Below are 22829 nucleotides of genomic sequence, written 5' to 3' on the forward strand. Positions count from 1 at the left end.
TGTGTGTGTGTGAAGTTAACAAGGCAGAAAATTGCAAATACCATAATTTTAATTCAATCCAAAATATGAAATCCAAAATTTCACTACATTACATTCTGTATGTAGGCATATTTTATTACACACCATATTCTTACAACTTATTTTTTAAATATTCGAGAAAAAAACACGCTACTTTATTTAGGGGGGGAGCGAACGTCTTCATTTGCATCCTCACCTTTATGCAAGTTCAAAAAAGATTCCGAGGGCGAATTCTCTTCCGTAAGTGCCCCTGTACTGTCGTTATCCTGGTTCCCAAACAGATAAGACAACGACATAGGATTATAAGTAGAGCTCGCCTTCTTAAGACCTTGTATAGCTTTAATTGCAGCAAGGGTACTCCTGTAAATATCCATCGTTTCTTCCCCAAGGGGCATCGACGATTTATCAGCCCCTGTCTGCTCCGTTTGTACATTTTGAACAGTGAAAGATTCAACCACTTCGGCTTCCAATGGAAAAAGAACTTCGAGATTTGCTTCACACTCGCGAACTAATCTAGTGAGAGGTTCGATTGTGAAAAAGGGCTGATGAAAGGCAAGCTGGGTAAACGGTAGGCTCAGTAATTCCCCGGTTCTTTTATCGTATTTCTTCAGAATCTTGATTAGACCTAATTTAAGAATTTCAAGAAGACGATTTCAGTAAATACACAGATACACGAGAAAACAGAAATTACGGGTTTAACTTTTGTTTACCTGCAAAGTTGAGGGAGCTGTAGTTTTTGAGAAGGACCATTTCACCGTGTATGGAAACAAACCCTTTTCGTATTTCCATCATTTCTTGGCTAAATTCGGTCTCGGAGGTAAATACTCCATCGGTACTTCCTCTCACCTTCAGTCGTTCGATTCTTTCTTTCAAGTCCTGAGAATAAAACAACAGCCGGCAATGGTGAAAGGCCACACTTGATGTTATTACGAAATTAAATGGGATCAATAAAATATGAATTATTACCCCAACTAGTGGGGAAAAATATAAATTGAAATCTGCGCTCGTTCCGGATGAAACATATCGTAATTTTATTAGTTAAAAACGAGCAACGGGTGATAAACGACTAATGAATCAAGTATTCGAAACCAACCCTTTAGCTCAATGACTCATTTGCTTCAATAGTAGAAGAAGCTTATCGCTATTTTTCTTGGGCAAATTAGACAAGTACTTAACATACACTTCGTAACCGACGAGATGTAAGTAAAATTCCTACGTCAAAGTTCTATTTTGCCCCCATACATTCTCACTTGCAAGATAAAATACAATTGCATTCGGGAAATTCGAAACCTAAACAACAACCCCAATGAAACCAGTCAGCAAAATGTATGTAGCCGTTTGCTTCAACATCGATATTCGCATGATTTCAAATTTATCCCATTAATTAATATTAGCCTCTGTACCAGTTAGCAAATTGAAGTCAGGTCAAATAAATAAATCCCCATGGAAAACAGAATATACCTTAAGAGATACTTTTGAACCATCCATACAACTCCATAAAGATTGATCTCCACTTACATGTTTTAGTATTAAACTTTCCTCAGTCTCTCGTCTCGTGTTTACCATCTCCATTTTTAGCTTATCTATCACATAGCTTTCATCTGTTTTCCGAAATTTCACAAACCATCAAAGATTACGAAACAACTTGCCACATTTCCTATATCGCCTTTCGTACTTTGAATAATGTTTTTGTTTTGCAGGTGCAATTTCTTGAAATGGACAAGTTCGACGGTTTCTACGTTTATAAGGAGAAGAAATCTCAATGGTACCCTTTTCCAGTACAGTAAATTCTTAAATCTTGTCAAACTCAACACACACACACACACACACACACACACACACACACACACACACACACACACACACACACACACACACACACACACACACACACATTTGTAAATACACACACACACACACACACATTTGTAAATACACACACACACACACACACATTTGTAAATACACACACACACACACACACACATACAGGCAAAACTCCATTCTCTGTATGAATTTTTTTGAAATATGAACTTGAGTTCTTTTGTCATACTATGCTCAAATTTCCTACTTGGATTTCAATTACATCCCCAAATTGAATTCGAAATTAATTTATAAATAAGCTAAAAAATATCAACAAAATCAACGAATCAAAATCCTTCAAATCCTAAATCAATTGATCCGATCCGTAAAATCATGAAAAAAAAAAAAAAAAAGAGGGGAAAAAAACCTGGAATCGGATGATGAAGTCTTCCTCCTTATCGACGTAGAAATCGTTGAACTTGTCGAGCTCAACGTTGAGTATCCCCACAAACCACTCCTGAATCTCCGGCAAAGGTCCGTCCGGCGGCGGATTATCAGCGGCGGTGGCCGGAATATTCTTCAGGAGCTTCTTCAGGGGCTTGTACGACAAATACTTGTCCCTCCATTCCGGTAGGGTTTCTTCCAAATGTATCCTGAATTCCTTCCCGAATTTCATTAATTTTTTTTGTTCGTCTGTAATTATCTGCAAAATCAAAATTGATTGCTGCAGTAGGGTTCGATTTCGATCAGCCGCGATTCGAGAGAAATTGATAGAAATGGAATAATCGAATATAATTTGTGAAGAAGAAAGGGCAATTTGACAGGGATGAAGAAACTAGTGGAGAATTTGCTACGGAATCTTAACTTCTGACAGATAGCAAGAGACGTTCGTCGTTAATTAATACATTTGCAGGCTGTATATATATATATATATTGTGTGTATATATATAGATTAAATATACACACACACATGACACAACAACTGTTGGAATATTCCCAGTCTAAGATGCCTTTTCTAATGAAAGTGGCACGAAATGGCAAAAATAAAATAAAAAAGGCAACAAAAGTATAGAAATTATAAATAATGTAGTTGAATGTAATTAGGATAAGAAGGAATATGTAAATAATAGAAGTAGAATAGATTATTTATTTATTACTCCTTGCCCGCATATTCATATTAATAAAATGGGTAAATTTCACTTTTCACCCTTGTACTTTGATTTGGTATTACTTTACCCTCTCTACTCTCAATTGCATCGATTTTCCCCCATGTACTTGAAAAAAATTGTCTCCCCTCAAGGGGTTGTCTAGGGTCCGAGATGGTTGTACTTCTAGTAAAATAGTGATAGTCTGACTATTGAGGTATCATATCGAATCATGCACATTCTAGTAATCTTTTAGATTGCAGGAGGGCTAAAGCTATTTTAGGTCTTACTCTGAAATTCCTCCTTTTCTACGCCGGCCGTCGTCGGTTTTTTTCTTTTGTACTTTTGACTCTAAGCTTGTGAAAGTTCTTCATTATATTGTCAAGATCACAAGTTGCTTTTTATGATAATAATCAATCAGAATTTAAATTCAAGTTTTTTCCTTTTCTGTCTAATTTTTTTTTGGTGGAATACATATAATGAATGGGATCCTGATAGATAATATGCACTTGGCCTATTAGAGTTAGGCTGCAACAAATCTACAATTTCATGATAATGAATTAATTGATTAAGCAATTAAAGATGTAATATGGATTGATTTTATTATTGGTTTTGATCTTAACTCAAGGCCAATATTCTTATGTTAGTAAAAAAGGTCACCAAAGTTATATACCACGAGTAAGAGTTCCGATATATGTAAAGATGCGATGAGGACAAATTTGAAATGCTAATTTTTGTAAACGAATGCATTTGCAGGTTTGTTGAGGAATGTGACACCGATTTCATACCATAAGGGGATCATGTGCAAAATTTCAAAACCACAAGGGGGTTATCTGCCTAATTTCATACCATAAGGGGGTCATGTGCAAAATGTCAAAACTACAAGGGGGTTATGTGCCTAAATTCATACCATAAGGGGGTCATGTGCAAAATGTCCAAACCACGAGGGGGTTAAGTGCTATTTACCCTATTAATAATTTACGAGATAATTTGAAGAAGATATAGTAATTGCACCCCGGTAAATTAATTAGTTTCATTGCACTACATCAAATTTGTTCCACTGTCGTCAATGGCGAGTCCAGGAATTTGTTGAGGGTAGGTTTAAATTTTTGGGAGTACGGGGGCAGCGCCCCCGAATTTTTTTTTTACGAAATCAGAAAATAGGAAATGAAAAAAAGGAAAAGTAAAAAAAATCAGAGCTTTTTTTTGCATCAATTTGAATTTTGGGTGGGCTAATTATCAAAATTGGATCTTTTTTTGAATTAATTTGAATTTTGGGTGGACTAATTAATAAAAATAGGTGTTTTCTTGTATTAATTTAAATTTGGGTGGGGCTAATTAATAAAAATTTGGTGGGCTAACTAGATATATAGGTATAATATAGGGTAAAAATTATACATTTAGGGGGTTGAGTTCACCCTTGCCCAAGGGTGGACTCGCCCCTGACTTTCGTTGTCATCGTCGAAGCTCTGCCGCACCAAATCACACACCTGCATACACACATACAATAACACTTCCATTCCACATCGAAAGAAATGTGAGATTCCGTGTGAGCTTATCAGAAAGTTCCTACTGCCACTGGACTGCCACTGGACACGAATACATTTCATGGATTTTTAGGGTGGGCTCGTAATAGGCCCGTTGTTGCCGCGATGCCCAATGGACCAGTAGATTGGCTAAAGGACCGGTTGGAAAGTCAGGAGCGTTACAAATGGCATTAGAGCCAACCCGGATTAAAAAGGGAAAAAAATGAACAATTGTTTGTTGGTGGTGATTTAGGCACCCGAAATTTAAGTATTTAAGTTGTTGCTTATCAATGTAACTAAGCTGTGTAACTAAATTATGCAAGTGAACTTCTAAGTTGTCTAATTAACCAAATTTCACAGTAAAATTATATGAAATACATAATGTTTTTGCAAATTATTGTCAGTGTAAATTGTGTATTTGTTGTGGGATACATCTCGTCATAAATTTTTTTTTTTCATTTTTTTAACTATATTTTTGCTTATTAACATAACTAAACAAATGTTGAATTTCAACGAATGCACTCAAACTGGGCAAGAAAGGATCTTTAGTTAGTATCTTGCTTATTGGTATTCGGCAAACGCATCATCCCTAAATAGAACAAGCCCATCGTAGTCAACGAAATTTAGGTCGAAATAAAACTAAAAGCTAATCAAAATTCACAATCCTTCAAATATTGTTGAATATTGAGTTAGTGTGACTAGTTTAAACCATACTTAAATCCATCATTAGCTCCATCTTTAACCGATTAAATATCACGACCTCTTGAGCAGCAAACGAGCTATATCTTCTCGAGAGCCTGAAGAATGTCCGTTTTCAAATCCTCAAAGTCTTCAACTCCAAAGCTGAATCGAACCAAGTTGTCCATTATTCCATACTTAGCCCTCTCTTTCTGTGAAAGATCCCTGTTCAAACACATCATGTGTTATGTGGGGACGTAAATCAAGAATCGAAAAGTCTTGAGTTATTATAATAAAGCGAAAAGACAAAAAAGAAAAAGACGAACCAATAAGACATTATAGCCGGTTGATCGACAATGCTTTCGCAGCCTCCAAACGAGGGTGCTATATACGGAATTCTTAGAGCATCAATGAATTTTGAAGTGGTCAATAAGTCTCCATCAACCTAATCAAATTTACCCTTATGGTCAACTTACGGAAGAAAACATCTGTTTTTATTTTATTTTTTGAAAAAAAAAACGCTTGCTCTATTTTTATTAATTAATACTGACCTCAAAACTTACAACACCACCAAAACCACTCATTTGCCTCTTAGCAAGGTTATGTTCTGGATGACTAACCAAGCCTGGATAATATACACGCGTAATCTGCATTCATGGTTTCGCACGTTACTTTACACAAAATAAAGCAGAAAAAAAATAGCGTGCGGAAAAAAAAAAAAAGGAAATTGATTAATGAAAGTTTACGTAAGCTTTTTGTATGTATAAATGGTTTTATATGCTATAAAGTACCTTGGGATGTGCCTCTAAAATCTCGGCCATCCTCTGTGCTGTTGAGTTTTGCTGCTGTATACGAAGATGCAGTGTCTTCATGCCCCTGATTATCAGATATGCAGCATTCTGACAAAAGAAACGACAAAATAAACCATACTTAATAAATAATAAAACTATGCGAAGAGATAAGACAACCCAATTAAGCCAAAGAATTTTAATCTGGAATTAACTTACGGGATTTAGAGCACCACCAATAATATTATGCAATACACGAACAGTTGAAATCAACTTCTCAGAGCCACTGATAGATCCTGCAAGAACCTGTCGAGAAAATTCCCTTGTTCAGTAAGACTTAGTATGTAATACCGAAAAAACTAATTATAATGGTATATATATATATATATAAGAGTCAACATACATCATTGTGACCAGCGATGAATTTAGTTGCAGAATGTAGTACAATATCAGCACCAAGTTTGAGGGACTTCTGGTTGAGAGGAGTTGCAAATGTGCCGTCTATGCAAACCAAGGCTCCTTTGTCATGGCAGAGCTTAGATACAAGCTCGATGTCAACACATCTCAGAAAAGGGTTGGTCGGAGACTCCGTGAAGAAAAGTGTCACCTATTTGGGAAAAAAATAAATATGCTTAGTCAAATTAGAACTAACAAGAAAATTAAACGAGAATTTATACATATATAGACATTCTTATTCAATACTTACGTTATTCTTCTCCAATGCTGACTCAAGACCTACGATATCAGCAGGATCAATGACAGTTGCCTGCAATTTTTTTAATCATGTAAAATTAATCATACATAGAAAACATAAGTTTATTGCAACTAGTACCCCTGTGTTATACCGAATTGCTAAAAGTACCGCATGCTATTTTATTGGCAAAAACCCCCCGATTATTTAATTTTTTTAGCAATTAGTATCCATGTTTGGGGGATTGTGTGCTAAAAAAGAATGAATAAACCCGAAAACGTATCTACAAATCTTTCCACTTCATCTAAATGTATTACTTCCCTTTTCCCTTTTGTTCAACTTAAATTATGTATTTGTTCCAAAATTCGTTTTTCGAGTAGTGAAACTTTTTCAATGTTCTCAATAGCGACAAAAAAAGAAAAAAAGATCAAGTTTGTGGGTTTGAAAGCTCATACAGTGATTCCCATTTTGGGAAGAAATGTCTCGATAAATATCCGAGTCTTTCTATAGCAGTCAGTGGTAGTAATTAGATGTCCTCCAGCAGGGATCAGTGCCATTAACATGACAGTGCTTGCACACATTCCAGATGCCATCAAAATTGTCGATTCTGCCCCTTCCAGCGCACTAGTACAATTTTTGCAAGAGACAAAAGGTGGTTTCTCGTGTTAGCTACCCGTAATTCATACCAAGATGTATACTAGAAGATGGGAAAAAGAATGCAAGAATCAACTGACCTTATCTTCTCCTCTGCCACAATAGTAGTGTAGTTTCCATAGCGCCCGTATTCGAAACTTGCAAGTCTTTTTTCCTGCAAAAGAAATAAAGAGATTCTATTTTCATCACGTACATCTCAACTGTGATAAACAAGTGCATGTTTGTACATTTTTAGGGGAAAAAAAGGGAGTTGTGCATCATGCTACTGGGTCGAAGTTAGGATTAAGGCTAAATAATCTCCAATTGTTACAAAAAAAGGCGAATAGAAAATGGGTCTTGCATGCTTAGCAAAGTGGTCGTACTTTGTATAATTAGAGAATTTGTGCTCTAGCTCATATAAATTAAGTCCTTTTACTTTCTTGTCAATGGTTGGGCTTCCAATATGGATTTCTATGAATTTTGACGATTCCCTCTTGATAAGTAGGTGGTGTAATAGGGATTAGTACAATGCTCAATCTTGATGCCTATGAAATGATTGACAATACCTTGAAATCAATGAGATCAGCAGTTTTCTTGAAGAAATAAGCCGATGTATTAACTACAGGGGTAGTTATTGCATCAGTAGCAATGCCACGACCCAATCTTTCACCTGGAAAAATGAATTCCCGTAGTTATAGACAACGGAAAAAGCCCAGTATTGAGCGCAAGGCTAATGCAGAACAAATGTAAGACGTATGACAAAATCAGCAATCATCAGAAATTTGTAAAATTAAAATAAAAATTACAAATCATATCTTTTCCAAAATCGAAACATCGGAGAGCACGATCAACTCGAAAAGAGGATTCAGCATTATCATAGAAAATTAGTAACTAGTAATCAGTAATATATCCTCTTTTCATAAAATCATGAAAAAAAAACAACATCAAAATCAAATTATTTTAATTAATTAATGACTTACCAGCATGAATTGCAATGCTGCCATCGGAGCTCAAAAAGGAAGCGTAATTGGAATAAGGGGAACCGTTAAGCTGTACATTATCGGCATTACAAATAATCTCCTCAGCCGCCTCAACCGCCGCGTCGACGGCCACCTTAGCAGCCGGCGTGGATTGATTCTCCGACCACGACGCCGCCACCACCTGAGCAACACCGATGTTGCTGCAGTTTCTCCGAGCCTTGTTGCTCAGCTGACGGACGAAATTAGGGGGGAACTTGAGAATGAGCGAAGACAATCCGCGCGCCGCCACCGAGCCTCGAGGACTGGGCGATTTAGCCTTGACGGAGAATCCGCATCCGGCGGAGGGGATCTCCGGCCGGGAGAAATCGGGATCGGAGCGACACTCGAATGACGAGAATGCCCTTGCGCAGCTAGAGACGGCCATTAGGGTTAGTGAAGGTTTTTAGAAATTCAAGTGTTGTTTTATTGAACCGTTGCAAAATTTAAAATTTAATAAATTTATATACATAACAAAATCATATTTAATTTATGAAATAATTAACTTTTCGATTGTCTTTAAAAAATAAAAAATAAATAATAATGAAAATTAATTAAATAGAAGTTTATAAAGATATTTCAAATAAATAAATCCCAAAGGCCCAATTTTGTGGAAAAGCCCGTCAACATTGGGTCTTTCTAAAGCCCATCAATATACTACTTAATTTCTTATTCGAAAAGAAATCTATTTTTCTTTTTTTTAAATCATTTAAATGAAAAATGTTTTAGTATATTATATTTCAATTATAATCGACATGCATTTATTTAATATGTATTATTTTTAACATATCCCTGAAACATTTCGTGGAAATTGTTATCGGACCTCGCAACATGTAATCGACTACGTTTTCAGTTTTTGGCTACACAACTCATAATAGATTTGTAATTGTATTTGAATTATACGAGGATGAACTAGCGAAAAAGATCATTTACTTTCAAGTTTTAGTCGTACAAAACTCGAATACTATAATTATTTCATCCGTTTCTTTTAAGTATCGTGTAAGATAAATTTACGTCAATTAAGGAAATATTAAATAGTGTTGATTTTAGGGGAAAACAAATTCTTTAAGACTTTTAATCAAAAAAAAAAAAACTATTCTTTGTTATACAATATTTTTTCTTGCAAAAAACACTTCAAGAGAAATGGAGTGAGTAATATAATAATATTTATTTTGAAAATTATGCAAGGAAATATTATTTTTAATATTGATGGGTCAGATTGGCAAGCTTGCGTCAAACTCCCTATATTGAGCTTATTATATTGTATAATGATAAAACCTATGAGTCCGAATAGATTTATTAGGTCCAACGCCCCAATACACGTCAAAGTCAAAGTTTTTTTGGTAGCTCGCTAGTTTCAAGTTCGCTAAACAATTTTCCTTGAGATATATGAGGGTGACGAGCTTGCCAGCTCATCCGAACATGCAACTATGCAAGAGACGATGGATCGGAGCTGAATGAGGGAATTAGAAGAAGGATATTCTCCCTAAATAGATAAGGAAGTAAATTAGAAATAGTGATATTGATCAATCAATGTAAATCTCGACGAATATAGAAATTCTAAAATAGAATAGTCATACACAATTTTGAATTCTCTATATAATGAATGTACAACATAGTCACAACAATTTAACATCAATAATACACACTTTTATACTTTCTTTAAAGTTCTCTGTTTTCCGTCCGTCTAATTCATCTTCTCTGACGAAAGATCGGCGTTAAGTAAACTTCCCGACGATTAAGTAAATAAGATTCAGAAGTAGATCTTGAGGGTGCGAATACTGCACCATCAAATATAATAAAATAATAATAATAAATTGAAGAATTGACAGGCATGTGAAATGTGATCCAATTATTCATGAAAAGTAAATGCCTCGTCATGTACAATATTGTTTAGAAGAAGAAAATGTGGTCTATATTTATTTTAACTCCACTCCACGGACTCAATACAGTCTGGCTTCTTAAATGCTCTATTTATTAATGCCCAAATAACTATTTTACATTTTATTTTTCCTATCTAATTTCTAATATAATTAATTACCGGCCATGAGTATTTATATAAAATATAAAGGAACTTCATTTTACCTTAATCAGATTTTTAGAATTCTATATACTTTATATATACATAAATAAATCAAATTTTAAGAATTATTTTTGTGATTTACACTTAAGGCTTAAAATATAGGGTAAATTCGACTTTCCCTCTTGTACTTTGGCTCGATATCACTTTACTGCCTTCTATTCTCAACTGCATCGGTTTACCCTTGCACTTGAAAAATTGTCTCAATGTGGCCATCGCCGTTAGTTTTCAGATCTTTGACCTTAACACCGTTTGGTCTAAGGTCTGAAAATTATCAAAAAAACCACTCCTCTCAATTTAAATAATTATAAAAAAATGAAAATAAATTACGGTTGCCGTCGTGGACTATGCTTTGTCGTTGTTTTGATTTTTTTTTTTTTGGAATTGTATATATATTTCCTAATTATTTAAACTGAGAGGGTGACATTTTTGTAATTTCAGAGCTTAGACCAAACGGTATTAATGTCAAATGTCTGACAAAAGTGATACCGAGCCAAAGTATAAGGGAGAAAGTGGAATTTGTCCTAAAATATATACTAACGGCCAACGGGTGATAGTTGCGAATAGAACCAATCAGAATTAGTTTAATTAGAAAAAAGAGTAAAAAGCAATTTGCCCCCTAAACTATGGGCCGTTTTGCACTTTACCCCCCAAACAAAAAAATTTTGCACGTTTTTACCTGAACTCGTTAATTCGTTGCACGGTGCCCCCTAAACTCAATTTTCCGGCAATTTTAACCGGAATGTTAAAACATGTGCATTGCACGTGAGATTTTGAGGGGTAAATTCGTCCCTTCACTTGCATCTTTAATATTAAATACAAATAAATAAATAAAAATAAATAAATAAATAAATAAATAAATAAATAAATAAATAAAGGAAAAAGAAGCTATCATCCTTCCCTGCAAACCACTTCCGAATCCTCCAGGAAACAGCCCGGATTCGAGCTGTAGAGCAAAATCGACGAACAATTAAGCAAAATCGACGAGCAACAGAGCAAAATCGACGAACAACAGAGCAAAATCGACAAGCAACAGAGCAAAATCGACGAACAACAGAGCAAAGTCGACTAACAATTGAGCAAAATCCATGAACAATTGAGCAAAATCGACGAACAATTGAGCAAAATCGATGAACAATTGAGCAAAATCGACGAACAATTGAGCGCACAAATGAAATTGAGAGAAGAAGAAAAAGGCCATCTGGGTCCCTTCCGAAACAATCAAGAAACTCAAAACCAGTTCAAAGAAAACCACCGCCGCCGCCGACGACGGCGGCTGCAAAACGGCAAAGCCCACGAAGCCGGTAGTCGTCCTCGTACACGGCTTCGCCGCCGAGGGAATAGTGACGTGGCAGTTCCAGGTGGGTTCGCTGGCGAAGAAGTACTCCGTCTACGTGCCGGACCTGCTCTTCTTCGGCGGGTCGATCACGGATAACCCGGACAGGTCGCCCGCGTTTCAGGCGGAGTGCCTGGCGAAGGGGCTGAGGAAGCTGGGAGTAGAGAGGTGCACGGTGGTGGGGTTCAGCTACGGCGGAATGGTGGCGTTCAAAATGGCGGAGATGTACCCGGAGATGGTGGAGGCGATGGTGGTCTCCGGGTCGATACTGGCGATGACGGATTCAATAAGCGCCGCCACGCTGGAGGGGCTGGGGTTTTCTTCCTCGTCGGAGCTTCTGCTGCCGGACTCCGTCAAGGGTTGTAAGTCGCCGCTCAAAGTCGCCGCTCATAAGAAGTTGAAAAATACAAAATATTTTTTTATTTTTTGTTTTCTTTCTTTTGTTTTAATTTTTATTTTTTTTGTTTTTTTAAAGAATAATTTATATTTAATATTAAAGATTTAAGTGAATGGACGAATATAGCCTTGCAAATGTCACGTGCAAGGCACATGTTTGAACTTTCCGGTCAAAATTGCCGGAAAAATTAGTTCAGGGGGCACCGTGCAACGAATTAACGAGTTTAGGTAAAAACGTGCAAATTTTTTTTGTTTGGGGGGTAAAGTGCAAATCGGCCCATAGTTTAGGGGGCAAACTGCTTTTTACTCTAGAAAAAAATTAATAAGTTGATGATGCTAGAAATAGATCACCTTAAGTAGTTGAGATAGAGGGAACTGTGAGAACAAAGTGGATCACTACTCACGTGCTAGATGACCCTGAGATACTTGCGAACAGAGAACACGTGAACTAGATCGGGGGTTGATCCGGCGGAAACCCCTCCAACGCTCAAGTCAGACGTGCGGATAGTAGAAATAGTTGAGAGAATATGACTTGTAGTATTATTCAGATAATATGGCGTACCTTTAATAAATGAATTAAATCGTTATTTATACCTTGTTGATTGGGTCGATGTTAATTTGTTGGACTCAAACCTTATTTGAAAGTAATTGGGTTTTCGTAATAATATTCTTCTAAATCGGACTCGTGACCCAATAGATAGAAAAACTGTAGGCTTATTGAGTTGGCCCGATTAAACATATCATAAGTCTACTACATAATTAGTGCAATTTGTACATGAAAAAATATCTCACATTGAGATTATAATTAGTTTTTTATTTACTTATTAATTAAATCATTATGAACATTACATAAGAAAAATGATTGGACCACATTTGGCAAACCTTTAATATGTATGTGTACACTCGCAATGAATTTGTGTTAAGGAATTGTCGAAGATCTACAGAAACCATGTTCTCATTTTTCATGCTATTTAATATTTAATGGAAAATAGTATGAAATGTGTATATAAAAGTAATTGTTCAATTTCATAAATAAATAAATAAAATAAAAGTAAAAAACTACTCGATAATTTATTTGTCAAATAATGTTTTTTTTTTCTTTTTTCATACCAAATCTACTATTTGCTATTAACTGTAGATAGAGAAAATTATGTGTTACAAATAAGAGTGCAACGAATACTATTTTAATAAAAATTTTGCATGTAAAGACACATTCACAAGTTATATACTTATGGATAATGATTTAAAACTTGTGATTTTTTTTTTTTCCTGATGCGAAACTTGTGTAAATCTCTTATGTTGTATTTTCTATATTAATTTACACGAATTCGATTGAGAATTATAATAGAATAAAATTTAACTAGTGCCAACTAACGCCCGGGTTCGAAAACACAAAAAAGGAAAAAAAGAAAAATAAAGATTTCTACATTTCGAAATCGACTCATTCAAAATATCGGTGAATCAGAAGGCGAAGAATTCACGAGATTAAGAATGGTATCCCAATAATTCCGGTTACCCTCACAACATTCTCCACCGCTTCCGCTGCTATTATCCGACTCTCCGCCGTCACCTTCATCACAAGAATTGTTGAGCAAAAGATCCGTAAATGTTTCGGCGAAATTGTCAATAGGAACGTGCTCGGAAGTATGCCCTAGCATTGATTCCGATGCCCATTCCGTCGAGAATAGCGGTGGCTCATGCAATTCCGGCGTAAATTGGACCGGATTATCGATCCCCTCGTCTCTTAGTGCCGCCAAATAATTTCCCGAGTCGTTTTCTCTTTCTTCATCCGTGATTCCGATTTCTCCGACGAGCTCCACAAATGTTGCGGAGGTCTCGGCTATTCCAGCGGTTGAGCTTGTCTCTGCCCACGCGCCACCTGTCCATTCCTTTAGCACATCGGGGTACGGGCTCGGGCCGACGTGCTTATGGACCGGGCTAGGCCCGGATGAGAAATCCGAGTCTTGAGCCTGTTTATAAATGTACAAAATTAACGGCACAAACTAGATAAAATAAAATAATTTACAACACAATTAAATTAAAAAAAGAATTAATAATATTTCACACCATCTATTTAATTAATCTACTTATTACTCTATCGTTTTAATTTTATTTGTCATTTTAAACCGGTGCACGCGTATAAATAAAACTAATAAATGTGCATCTATTTTAAGAAAAACTTAATGAAGTGACAAAAATACCCCTCTCAATAATTGTTTCATCATTAATTATCTTTTAATAAATTAATAAAAGCAATATAGAAAAAAAAATATATTAAATGCTTCAATTATTTTAGCAAATTACTTATAATTTTTTGCTAAATATTACGTTAATTTTAAATAATGTAAACAAATTAATTAATGAAACCTGAAAGGAATCAAGTGTGGGTGAGCGTAGTTTAGATTGTCTGACCAATCTGGCTTCAGCTTCGAGCCGAGCGTTTTCCCACTGAGCCATATGGCTAAGATTAGCCGAGTTCTTCGACGGGCCGGATAAAAGGGTACCGTTTTTGGGCTTATGGGTAACCGGGTCAATGCCCATATTCGCCAGTCTTTTCTTGAGATGTGTGTTCCAATAATTCTTGATTTCATTGTCCGTTCTCTTCTGCAAGTGTGTGGCTATGGCCGACCACCTGCGATCAAGACAATTGAAACGACACCGTTTTTAGGTCATCAATAAACAGCAAAAAAAAAAAAAGACAGCCAATAAAACGACGCCGTTTTAATCAAAATTCTCTGTACGTAAATAGATTTATTTGGTGAGAAATGGAAACAAACAAACAAGTGTGCATGGGGGAAGAGTAAATGCTGCTGCAACGTACTGATGATATATCTAAAACCCTGACAGGAATTCAATGCACATGCATAATAATTATTAATTAATTCAGCCCCAAATGTCAAGAATTTATCATGAAAAATAAGGGTAAATTACGAAACCCCCGAAGTTAGGCTAAATAAAGAAAAACACCCCCACCTATCCGTAATGTCCAAAATCCCCCTCTGATTAAATGTTGATCGAGTTTTTTAACTGAAAATGTGTAAAGTCTATTATACCTTTTGTTAAATAGGTGAGAAATAAAAGAAAATATCAGAAATTGAGTAAAGTCTATTCCATGGAACAAAAAAAAAAAAAAATCCGTGAAAAGTAACACTGGGGGTTGGTGTAAGACGGAAACAAACCTCAGAGGGTTTTTGGTAATTATAAATAGGTGGAAGTGGTTTTTGTAATTTAATCTAAGTTTAGGGGGGGTTTCGTAATTTACCCAAATATTAATTATATTGTCTAGTTTTTGGAAGCTTTTGTCACATTATTGAAAACAATGAAAAAGCTTCTTGCTCTGTTATACACACACTCTCACTCTGGCTAGCTCCAATGATGAGAGAGAGAGAGAGAGAGAGAGAGAGAGAGAGAGAGAGAGAGAGAGACCTGTTTCCAAGAAGAGCGTGGAGCTGAATGATGGTGTGTTCTTCTTGGGAAGTAAATTTGCCTCTTTTAATGTCAGGTCTCAAATAATTAGTCCACCTTAATCTGCAACTCTTTCCACATCTCTGCAACCCTATTATTAATTAATACACATTAAGCTAATTTGCATGAGAGAGAGAGAGAGAGAGAGATCTAGAGAGAGAAAGAGATTGTGTACCGGCATTGAGAGGCAAGGCTCTCCAGCTTCCATGGCCGTTTTGTTGAATATAAGACAAGAGTTTGTCGTCTTCTTCACTTGTCCATGGCCCTTTCTTCAACCCTATTTTCTCGCAGCATGGCGTTCTACCCATTGTTTTTTTGCTCACCATGATATATATATATATATATATATATATATATATATATATATATATATATATATATATATATATGAACACACATAAACGAGTGAGGGATCGGAGGAGAGTGTAGGTGAATAAGTTGTATATATATATCTATCTATCTATCTATATATATAGACTCTCGTTTAAGTTTAATTTCCGACACACACGCATATAAAAAAAACTTAATCAATGTTGGTTGAGTTTAGTGAGAATTAATATCTGAAATAATTTATGAGTAGTAAGGGCAAAATTGGAAAAAAAAAATATAATGATCGTATTTGTTTTATGTGATTCATGCGATTCCACATCAAGTCGGCCTCCCAATTATATTATTCTTTTGATTAGGGGTCCTAAACCATAGCCAAAATCTTCATACATACAATATATACTACCGATTTATTTAATGATATACGCAATGTAATACATTGACTGATTAATAATTGTTGATCTGCACATAACCACATACACTCGTGTGTATGTATGCTAGTGGATAGTTATTTAACTACATAGTGATTAAAATCACCCTATATATATGACCCAGTGTAGTATCTCAATAATTACTAGGGACCCAGGGATTAAATGAAAGCACTTTTCTTGGTAAGAAATAAAAAATGTGGCCAATGAATTATTTGATGATTAATAAACTACTACATATAAATAGTGTATCATATTTATGACAAGTACTCGGGTCAATTATTTTTCCCATTTTCATTGGCTTTGGATCATATTAAATATTTTATCCGTGCCTAAATATTTGAAAAATATATATTTTTTCAAATTATTTGTTACTTTATAATAGTAATTTTCAATAATGCATTCATTGCACTACTTTTCTTATAAATAATTTAATGAGAAAGTCTTCTTAGTCTTTTTATATTTATTTTTTCCTAAAGCCCATTATTTATTTTAATTTGAGACTGAACGTAAAGAGTTTTGAGTTCGATTAGTTAACATAAGGAACCAAGCTTGAACACATATTTCCGTTAGTTAAGCTATCAAGTTAACCATTTTATTTTGTTGAGTTTATCTTTATTTATTCAAGTACGTTGGAAATAAATAACTATCAATACATTTGTTTGATATATAAAATTTACTTTCAATAAAATTCACAACAAGTGCAACAAATAATTATACTACACTAGAACCTCAATAAATTAATGCTTAATAAATTAATAACCTTATTTGATTAATATGTTCTTCTGATCCCGGTTAATTAAGGGCAATGTGTTAAAAAATATTTCGCTAAATTATTCGACAAATTAATAAAATTTGGCTGATCCCAACTCTATTAATTTATAAATCGTTCTTCTTTTGCGGTGAACTTCACCCTACTTTAAAATCCCATCAATATATTCTGGTCCCCAAATGGGTAAATAGTGGTGTCATTCAATTTATATCGAATTCAATAAATGGTTAATTCTTTTATTTCTCTTGCAATAAATAGTGTTTATGATAACATTAAATTTATGTAGACTTCTCTAGATAATAGTAATTATTTCCTTTTTTCCCAAATAGAAGCTCATATATTATATACATATATCAAAAATATTAGGGCAAATTACGGCCAGTCCTAGGTTATAGCCAAATTACGAAAACCCCCTCGTGTTTGGATAGTTACAGCCATCCCCTTCAACTATGTATTATCTTACAAAAATAACCGGCCTATCCAGAGGTAAATTTAGGGATATTAAATTGGTAAAACCAAACCGAAATTTCGGTACGCCAACATTTCATACCGTTTACCGAACCGAATATACGATTTGGTTCGGTAAATAACAAATTACATAATAAATTTAATGTAAAAATATTAAAAATGAGGGGTGACTGTAATTTCCCAAACATAATGGATTTTTTTCGTAATTTTGCCATTCCTCATGAGGTTGGCCGTAATTTTTCCAAAATATTACTCAGTGTATTAAAAAGAAAATAAAAATAAAAAAATAAATAAAGGAGGCTATTTACTGCCGTGGGCCATTGAACTTTCTCAAGGGACAAAATTGGAAATGAACAAAAGCCCAATTTATTAAAACTTTGGGTGATAACAAAACGGCCCCCCTAAAATAAATTTTATGTGAATTCTGACAACTCCAGTCATTGCTATGGTCCAAGATAGTGTCATGGTAAATTACAACCACCTCCCTGAGGTAGTATAATTTTAAAAAGAAAGCCCCTCATTTTTAAAGATTACATACAAGCTCCTGAAGTTTTTAAATTTCTTACATCTATCTCCCACAAAATGTGTTAATGTAAGAAATCTTCGAATTGCATGGGGTGAACGTAATTATGAAAAAATGAAGGATTTTTTCATTAATTTTTTTTTTTACCTCGGGGCGGTTGTAATTTAACCATAGTTTTAACTCAGCGTACTAAATATAGTAACTCATAAGGTTATATGCTACACTGAATGCAGTAATATTAAAAATGAAACTTTGTAATTCCTCCAATTAAAATTTCTTATTTAAATGATATTTTTCATTCCAAAGTACCAAAAAAAAAAAAAAAATTTCGATTTTTTGGAGTGCAATTGAATATATATGATATTGATTTTCGGTTTGATTTTCATTTCAAAAATTCATTTTTTTTTGAAATTGTACTTTTAAGAACTCGTATATTTTGAAATGTATGTAAAAAAAAAAGGATCTCTAAACTCCCTTCCGATAAACTTTTTTCAGATTTGGTAGAAGTTTTTCATTTCAATTTCTAAAATTTCGAATTTCAATTATTTTCGTTACAAAACTTGAATTACTTACCTAGGTAAAATTAATTACATAAATTGATACGATAAAAAATGATATTTACAATCATTTTGAGACGTGGGATTTCAAAGTTATATGGTGATTAATCATTATATCTGATGAAGATCAAAAAAATCATTATATCTGATGACTTCTTGCGCGCATAATATACAATTAGGGTTAATTTTATGTTACACCTGGTGAACTTTAACGAGAAATATCATACGTGTCACCTCATCTAACTCTGTGGACAATGATCTTCATATTCATGATTTAGACTCAGAAAACCGCAATTTACTAAATTATAAAGATTTTTGAGATATACCTAATTTACACTACAACGACTATAATATACATTTGACCATGCTATAATAGGGGATTATTTGATGGTAGACCCAGTGAAAATAAATATTTTTTATTTATCATATTATGTGCTATTTTAGAATTTGACGGCATAATTATTTTAATTAATTAATTAATTTTTTTTTATCAATTTTGACTATTTATCATTAACGAGTGTTATGTATTGTGGAGATAAAGAAATTATTTCATAACGTTTTTAATATGCCTAAAGGGTAATTTTTACATTTTATACTAATTTATTAGTATTTTTAAAACATGTATATTTAGTTATTTATATTATTATTATTATATAAAAAATGATATTTTAAAGGGGTAATATGCTAGGAGCCCCTCAATACAAACTTAAATTGAAGTGGATGACAACCTCAAATAAAATATTTTAAATAAATCCTTAATTCAAAATAAAATTTTACTCACATCCTTTTATTTTTGTTTAACCCGAAAATACCCTTAATATAAATAATAAAAGATTAGGTTTATCTCTCATTCCTCTCATTCTCTTCTCACGCTTTTCTTTTTTCATCCGCCACACCCTAATTTTTTCTCTCTTCTTTTCAACCGTTCTCTCTCCCCCTCTCTGCCTCTCTCTCTCTTTCTTCTTCTCTCATAATTCTGTCGTCCGATCCAACCCATCCCTTCTCACTCTCATCGATGGAGTGCAAACTGAAGATGTCGTCGCCGCCGCCACGGCCGAGATCTGAAGATTTAAAGGATCCATTACAAATCCGTCGCGGAGCAGTAGAGGAGGGTGAAGGAAACGATACATAGATCTGAAAATCTCGAGGTTCTTGGAGACCGTGGCGACGGTGCGGTGGAAGGGGGCAGCGGAGGTGGGTCTACAGCGATGGCTATGGTGGTCATGGTTATAAGGGTGATGGTTATGGTGGATGTGGCCTTTTGAGATGGTGGTGTGAGATTAGATCGATGGTGGGAGGCGATTGCATCAATCTAGAGTTTTTTGACGACGCTAGGGTTTTGGTTGACGGCTAGGGTTGGTGAATAATAGTTGGCGGCGGCTGTGATTTCTTCGCTGCTAGGGTTTGCCGATGGGTGTGATTGTTTTTTGATACTAGGGTTTGGAATACTACGCCATAGTAAACCATAGTATACCGTTGGTCCGTAGTAAACCATAGTATACCGTAGGTCCGTAGTAAACCATAGGACACCGTAGTATACTATAGTTCACCGTAAACCATAGTACATCGTAGTATATCATAGTACACCAAAGTCTACTATAATATTATTAACAACAGATAAAAGTAAAACAAAATAAAAAAATGTAAATTTAATCAAAACATGTTTTTTTTTGGTAATTTTCTATATTATAAAGGAAAAATGGATTTTGTTTTGTTTTATAATATTGTAAAAAATGATTAAATGGAGAAAGAGAAAACAAAAAAAAAAGGAAAATGTGTTTTTTGTAAAAAAAATTAAAATATTAGATTGAAAAATTAAAATAATACAGGCTAAAAAGATGATAAATGCAATTTAAATTTTAATTAATTCATATTTCGAATTTGTGAGTAAGGGGCATTTTTGGAATAAATTTTACAAAGGGTGTGTAGCAAAGATTTAGTTAAGCTTGTCATTTAGTTCTAATAAGTTTTCTCACTAGGGACCTATATCTTAAGGCCCCTATTTTAAATTCTCAATTATGATTTATGAGGCGAACGTCAACTTAAGTGGGCTTAGCTTAGCACATAGTCTCTCAAGCCCATCACTAAGAAAGAAAAGGCCCAGTTTTTTTCATGAGGAATTATTATTATTATTATTATTATTATTATTATTATTATTATTATTATTATTATTATTATTATTTATTATTATTTTTATTATATAAAAAAGTTAAAAGAAAGAAAATATATTGTAGAATCTGATTCCTGATAAGAAAGCTTAAAAATATACAGCTGGCGGTGAGATGACGTGGCAAAATATGGCGGCTAAGGTCCACATCAGCAAGGTCAGTTGGTATTTGTCGTTTAGTGGGAATGAGAGAGATGGGGCCTGGGCCCACATAGACACGTTTCGATAGTTTAACAGAAGGAAGTGGAAGCCCACCAAATTTGCCAGCCCAAAACTGAACTCTCATTGTCCAATCACCACATGACACGTTGCTCACAAATCTGGTTGGTGGCCTAACAAATTATTACATCATGATGTAATTAAATCCACTTTAAAAATAATTATTATTCAATAAAAAATAAAAATAAAACTATGATCTTGCTACTTATTTATGTGTTACATATTTATGTTTAGATAATAATAAAACAATAATCTCACTTAGTATCTGCTAATAATAAAATAATCTACACTTTAAATATTAACGATACATTTTACTAACAACTTCAATATTATTGAAGGAATTTAGTAATTCCACAAACAATCGAATTCCACTGGCTCCACGTCATCGTCGTAAGGCTTAAATCCCACTTCGAGATTGGAAATATCATCATTTACACCGAATACCGAATGATCTTGCAACGAAATGGAATGCGGGCAACTCGAATTCACCACCGTACCCGAATTCCAATTGGGAGATTTGGAGAAAATAAATTGAGGCGTTGGAGTATAATAGTCATTGTTCTTCGAACAAGAACTGAATTCCTCGACCGATTTTTCGTCCATTATTGAATTGGAGAAGCAGGACACATGTGATCTTTCTGCTTCATGCGCGATTCCTGTCAGTGGAGGCAAATCGGAACGGAAATCTCCACTTCTGATAAGCCCTGATATATGCACTTTCTTCCCTCCCGGACTTTTCTTGAAAATTCTGCTTATCACCCATTCGTTCTGCAAACGACGAATCGAGAAAATCACAACCAACAAAAACAGGGCAAAAACAGGGGAGTAAAAACAGGGTAAAAACAGGGGAATAAAAACAGGGCAAAAACAGGGGAAAACAGGGGAATAAAAACAGGGGAAATTACGAACCTTGGCAGTTTTCGGGAGATTAAAAACGGAATTTGTTCCGTCTAATCGATATTCGTGCATAACCCAATTGGTCTTTTCACCTCTCGGAGCTCTTCCTTTATAGAAAACCAAAGTTTTCTTCATCCCGACCAATTTCTTCGCCTGGAAAATCTCCTTATCTTTACCGGTTGCCTTCCAATATCCAGCTTCGGTAGCTCGATTTGTTCTCAATCCAGTCGGATACTTCCTATCTCTAACGCAGAAAAAATACCACTCTTTCTCACCCATTTTCGCCTTCCCTATAAATATCAAAACAAGAACATTATATACAATCATCCAAATTTTCATGCTACTTTTTTTTTTTTTTTTTTTTTTTTTCGATTAAATAAAAAGTAGTGTCGATAAAGAACTTACATGGCAATTCCCATGGTTCGACTTTGTTCAAGTCGACGTCTCCGATGACTTTGGTGGTGAAGGTGGTGTTGAGTACTTTGGGACATAAGTAGTGAGTTATAAGCTCTTCGTCGGTCGGGTGGAATCGGAAACCGGGCGGCAGTTCTATTGGCTCGTCGCAGGTTGTACTACTACTATTAATACAGTTGAAGTTTTCCATTTTTTTTTCGTATCGGAAAGTACGATTTGTTGTGTTGCCGAATTGTGTGACTAATTCACCTGTATTTAAAGAAAAATTGGAGGCGAGAAGGAAACTAAGGTTGCATTTATGGAATGAGAGAGTTTATCAAAGCTAGTGTATGTGGATATGTGAGAAACTAAGGTTGCATTTATGGGGAGAGAGAGAGAGAGAGAGAGAGAGAGAGAGAGAGAGAGAGAGAGAGAGAGAGAGAGAGAGAGAGAGAGTTCCTAACAAAAAGGAGAGGTTTTGCTAAGGAAGAAGAAGTACTCCT

At 34.7% G+C, this 22829-nt stretch overlaps 5 protein-coding genes across 5 annotated transcripts; 1 reads left to right on the top strand and 4 right to left on the bottom strand.

Annotated features, from left to right (window-relative positions):
• Positions 1-31: 31 nt before the first annotated feature.
• Positions 32-2960, bottom strand: SPX4 (SPX domain-containing protein 4). The gene is made up of 3 exons (XM_012985164.2): positions 2249-2960; positions 729-894; positions 32-643 (listed from the first exon to the last, which is right to left on the bottom strand). The coding sequence occupies exons 1-3, from the start codon at positions 2495-2497 to the stop codon at positions 174-176; spliced, it is 885 nt and encodes a 294-aa protein (XP_012840618.2). The 5' UTR covers positions 2498-2960; the 3' UTR covers positions 32-173.
• Positions 2961-5020: 2060 nt separating this feature from the next.
• On the bottom strand, positions 5021-8762 carry LOC105960948 (cystathionine gamma-synthase 1, chloroplastic). The gene is made up of 11 exons (XM_012985165.2): positions 8263-8762; positions 7849-7952; positions 7384-7457; positions 7105-7273; positions 6665-6724; positions 6362-6565; positions 6178-6264; positions 5962-6069; positions 5722-5817; positions 5497-5615; positions 5021-5395 (listed from the first exon to the last, which is right to left on the bottom strand). Exons 1-11 carry the CDS (start codon positions 8684-8686, stop codon positions 5272-5274), a joined length of 1569 nt encoding a protein of 522 aa, XP_012840619.2. The 5' UTR covers positions 8687-8762; the 3' UTR covers positions 5021-5271.
• A 1405-nt stretch (positions 8763-10167) lies between these two features.
• LOC105951631 (uncharacterized) lies at positions 10168-12414 on the top strand. The gene is made up of 2 exons (XM_088825977.1): positions 10168-10179; positions 11563-12414. Exons 1-2 carry the CDS (start codon positions 10168-10170, stop codon positions 12217-12219), a joined length of 669 nt encoding a protein of 222 aa, XP_088682103.1. The 3' UTR covers positions 12220-12414.
• Positions 12415-13442: 1028 nt separating this feature from the next.
• On the bottom strand, positions 13443-15900 carry LOC105960949 (transcription factor MYB16). The gene is made up of 4 exons (XM_012985168.2): positions 15751-15900; positions 15537-15666; positions 14478-14742; positions 13443-14080 (listed from the first exon to the last, which is right to left on the bottom strand). The coding sequence occupies exons 1-4, from the start codon at positions 15881-15883 to the stop codon at positions 13556-13558; spliced, it is 1053 nt and encodes a 350-aa protein (XP_012840622.2). The 5' UTR covers positions 15884-15900; the 3' UTR covers positions 13443-13555.
• A 5273-nt stretch (positions 15901-21173) lies between these two features.
• LOC105960855 (NAC domain-containing protein 92-like) lies at positions 21174-22829 on the bottom strand. Its single transcript, XM_012985065.2, has 3 exons — positions 22339-22829; positions 21946-22223; positions 21174-21804 (listed from the first exon to the last, which is right to left on the bottom strand). The coding sequence occupies exons 1-3, from the start codon at positions 22535-22537 to the stop codon at positions 21379-21381; spliced, it is 903 nt and encodes a 300-aa protein (XP_012840519.2). The 5' UTR covers positions 22538-22829; the 3' UTR covers positions 21174-21378.

The sequence above is a fragment of the Erythranthe guttata genome, chromosome 11 (assembly GCF_056151865.1).
Source record: "Erythranthe guttata isolate IM_541 chromosome 11, IM_541, whole genome shotgun sequence".
NCBI lineage: Eukaryota > Viridiplantae > Streptophyta > Magnoliopsida > Lamiales > Phrymaceae > Erythranthe > Erythranthe guttata.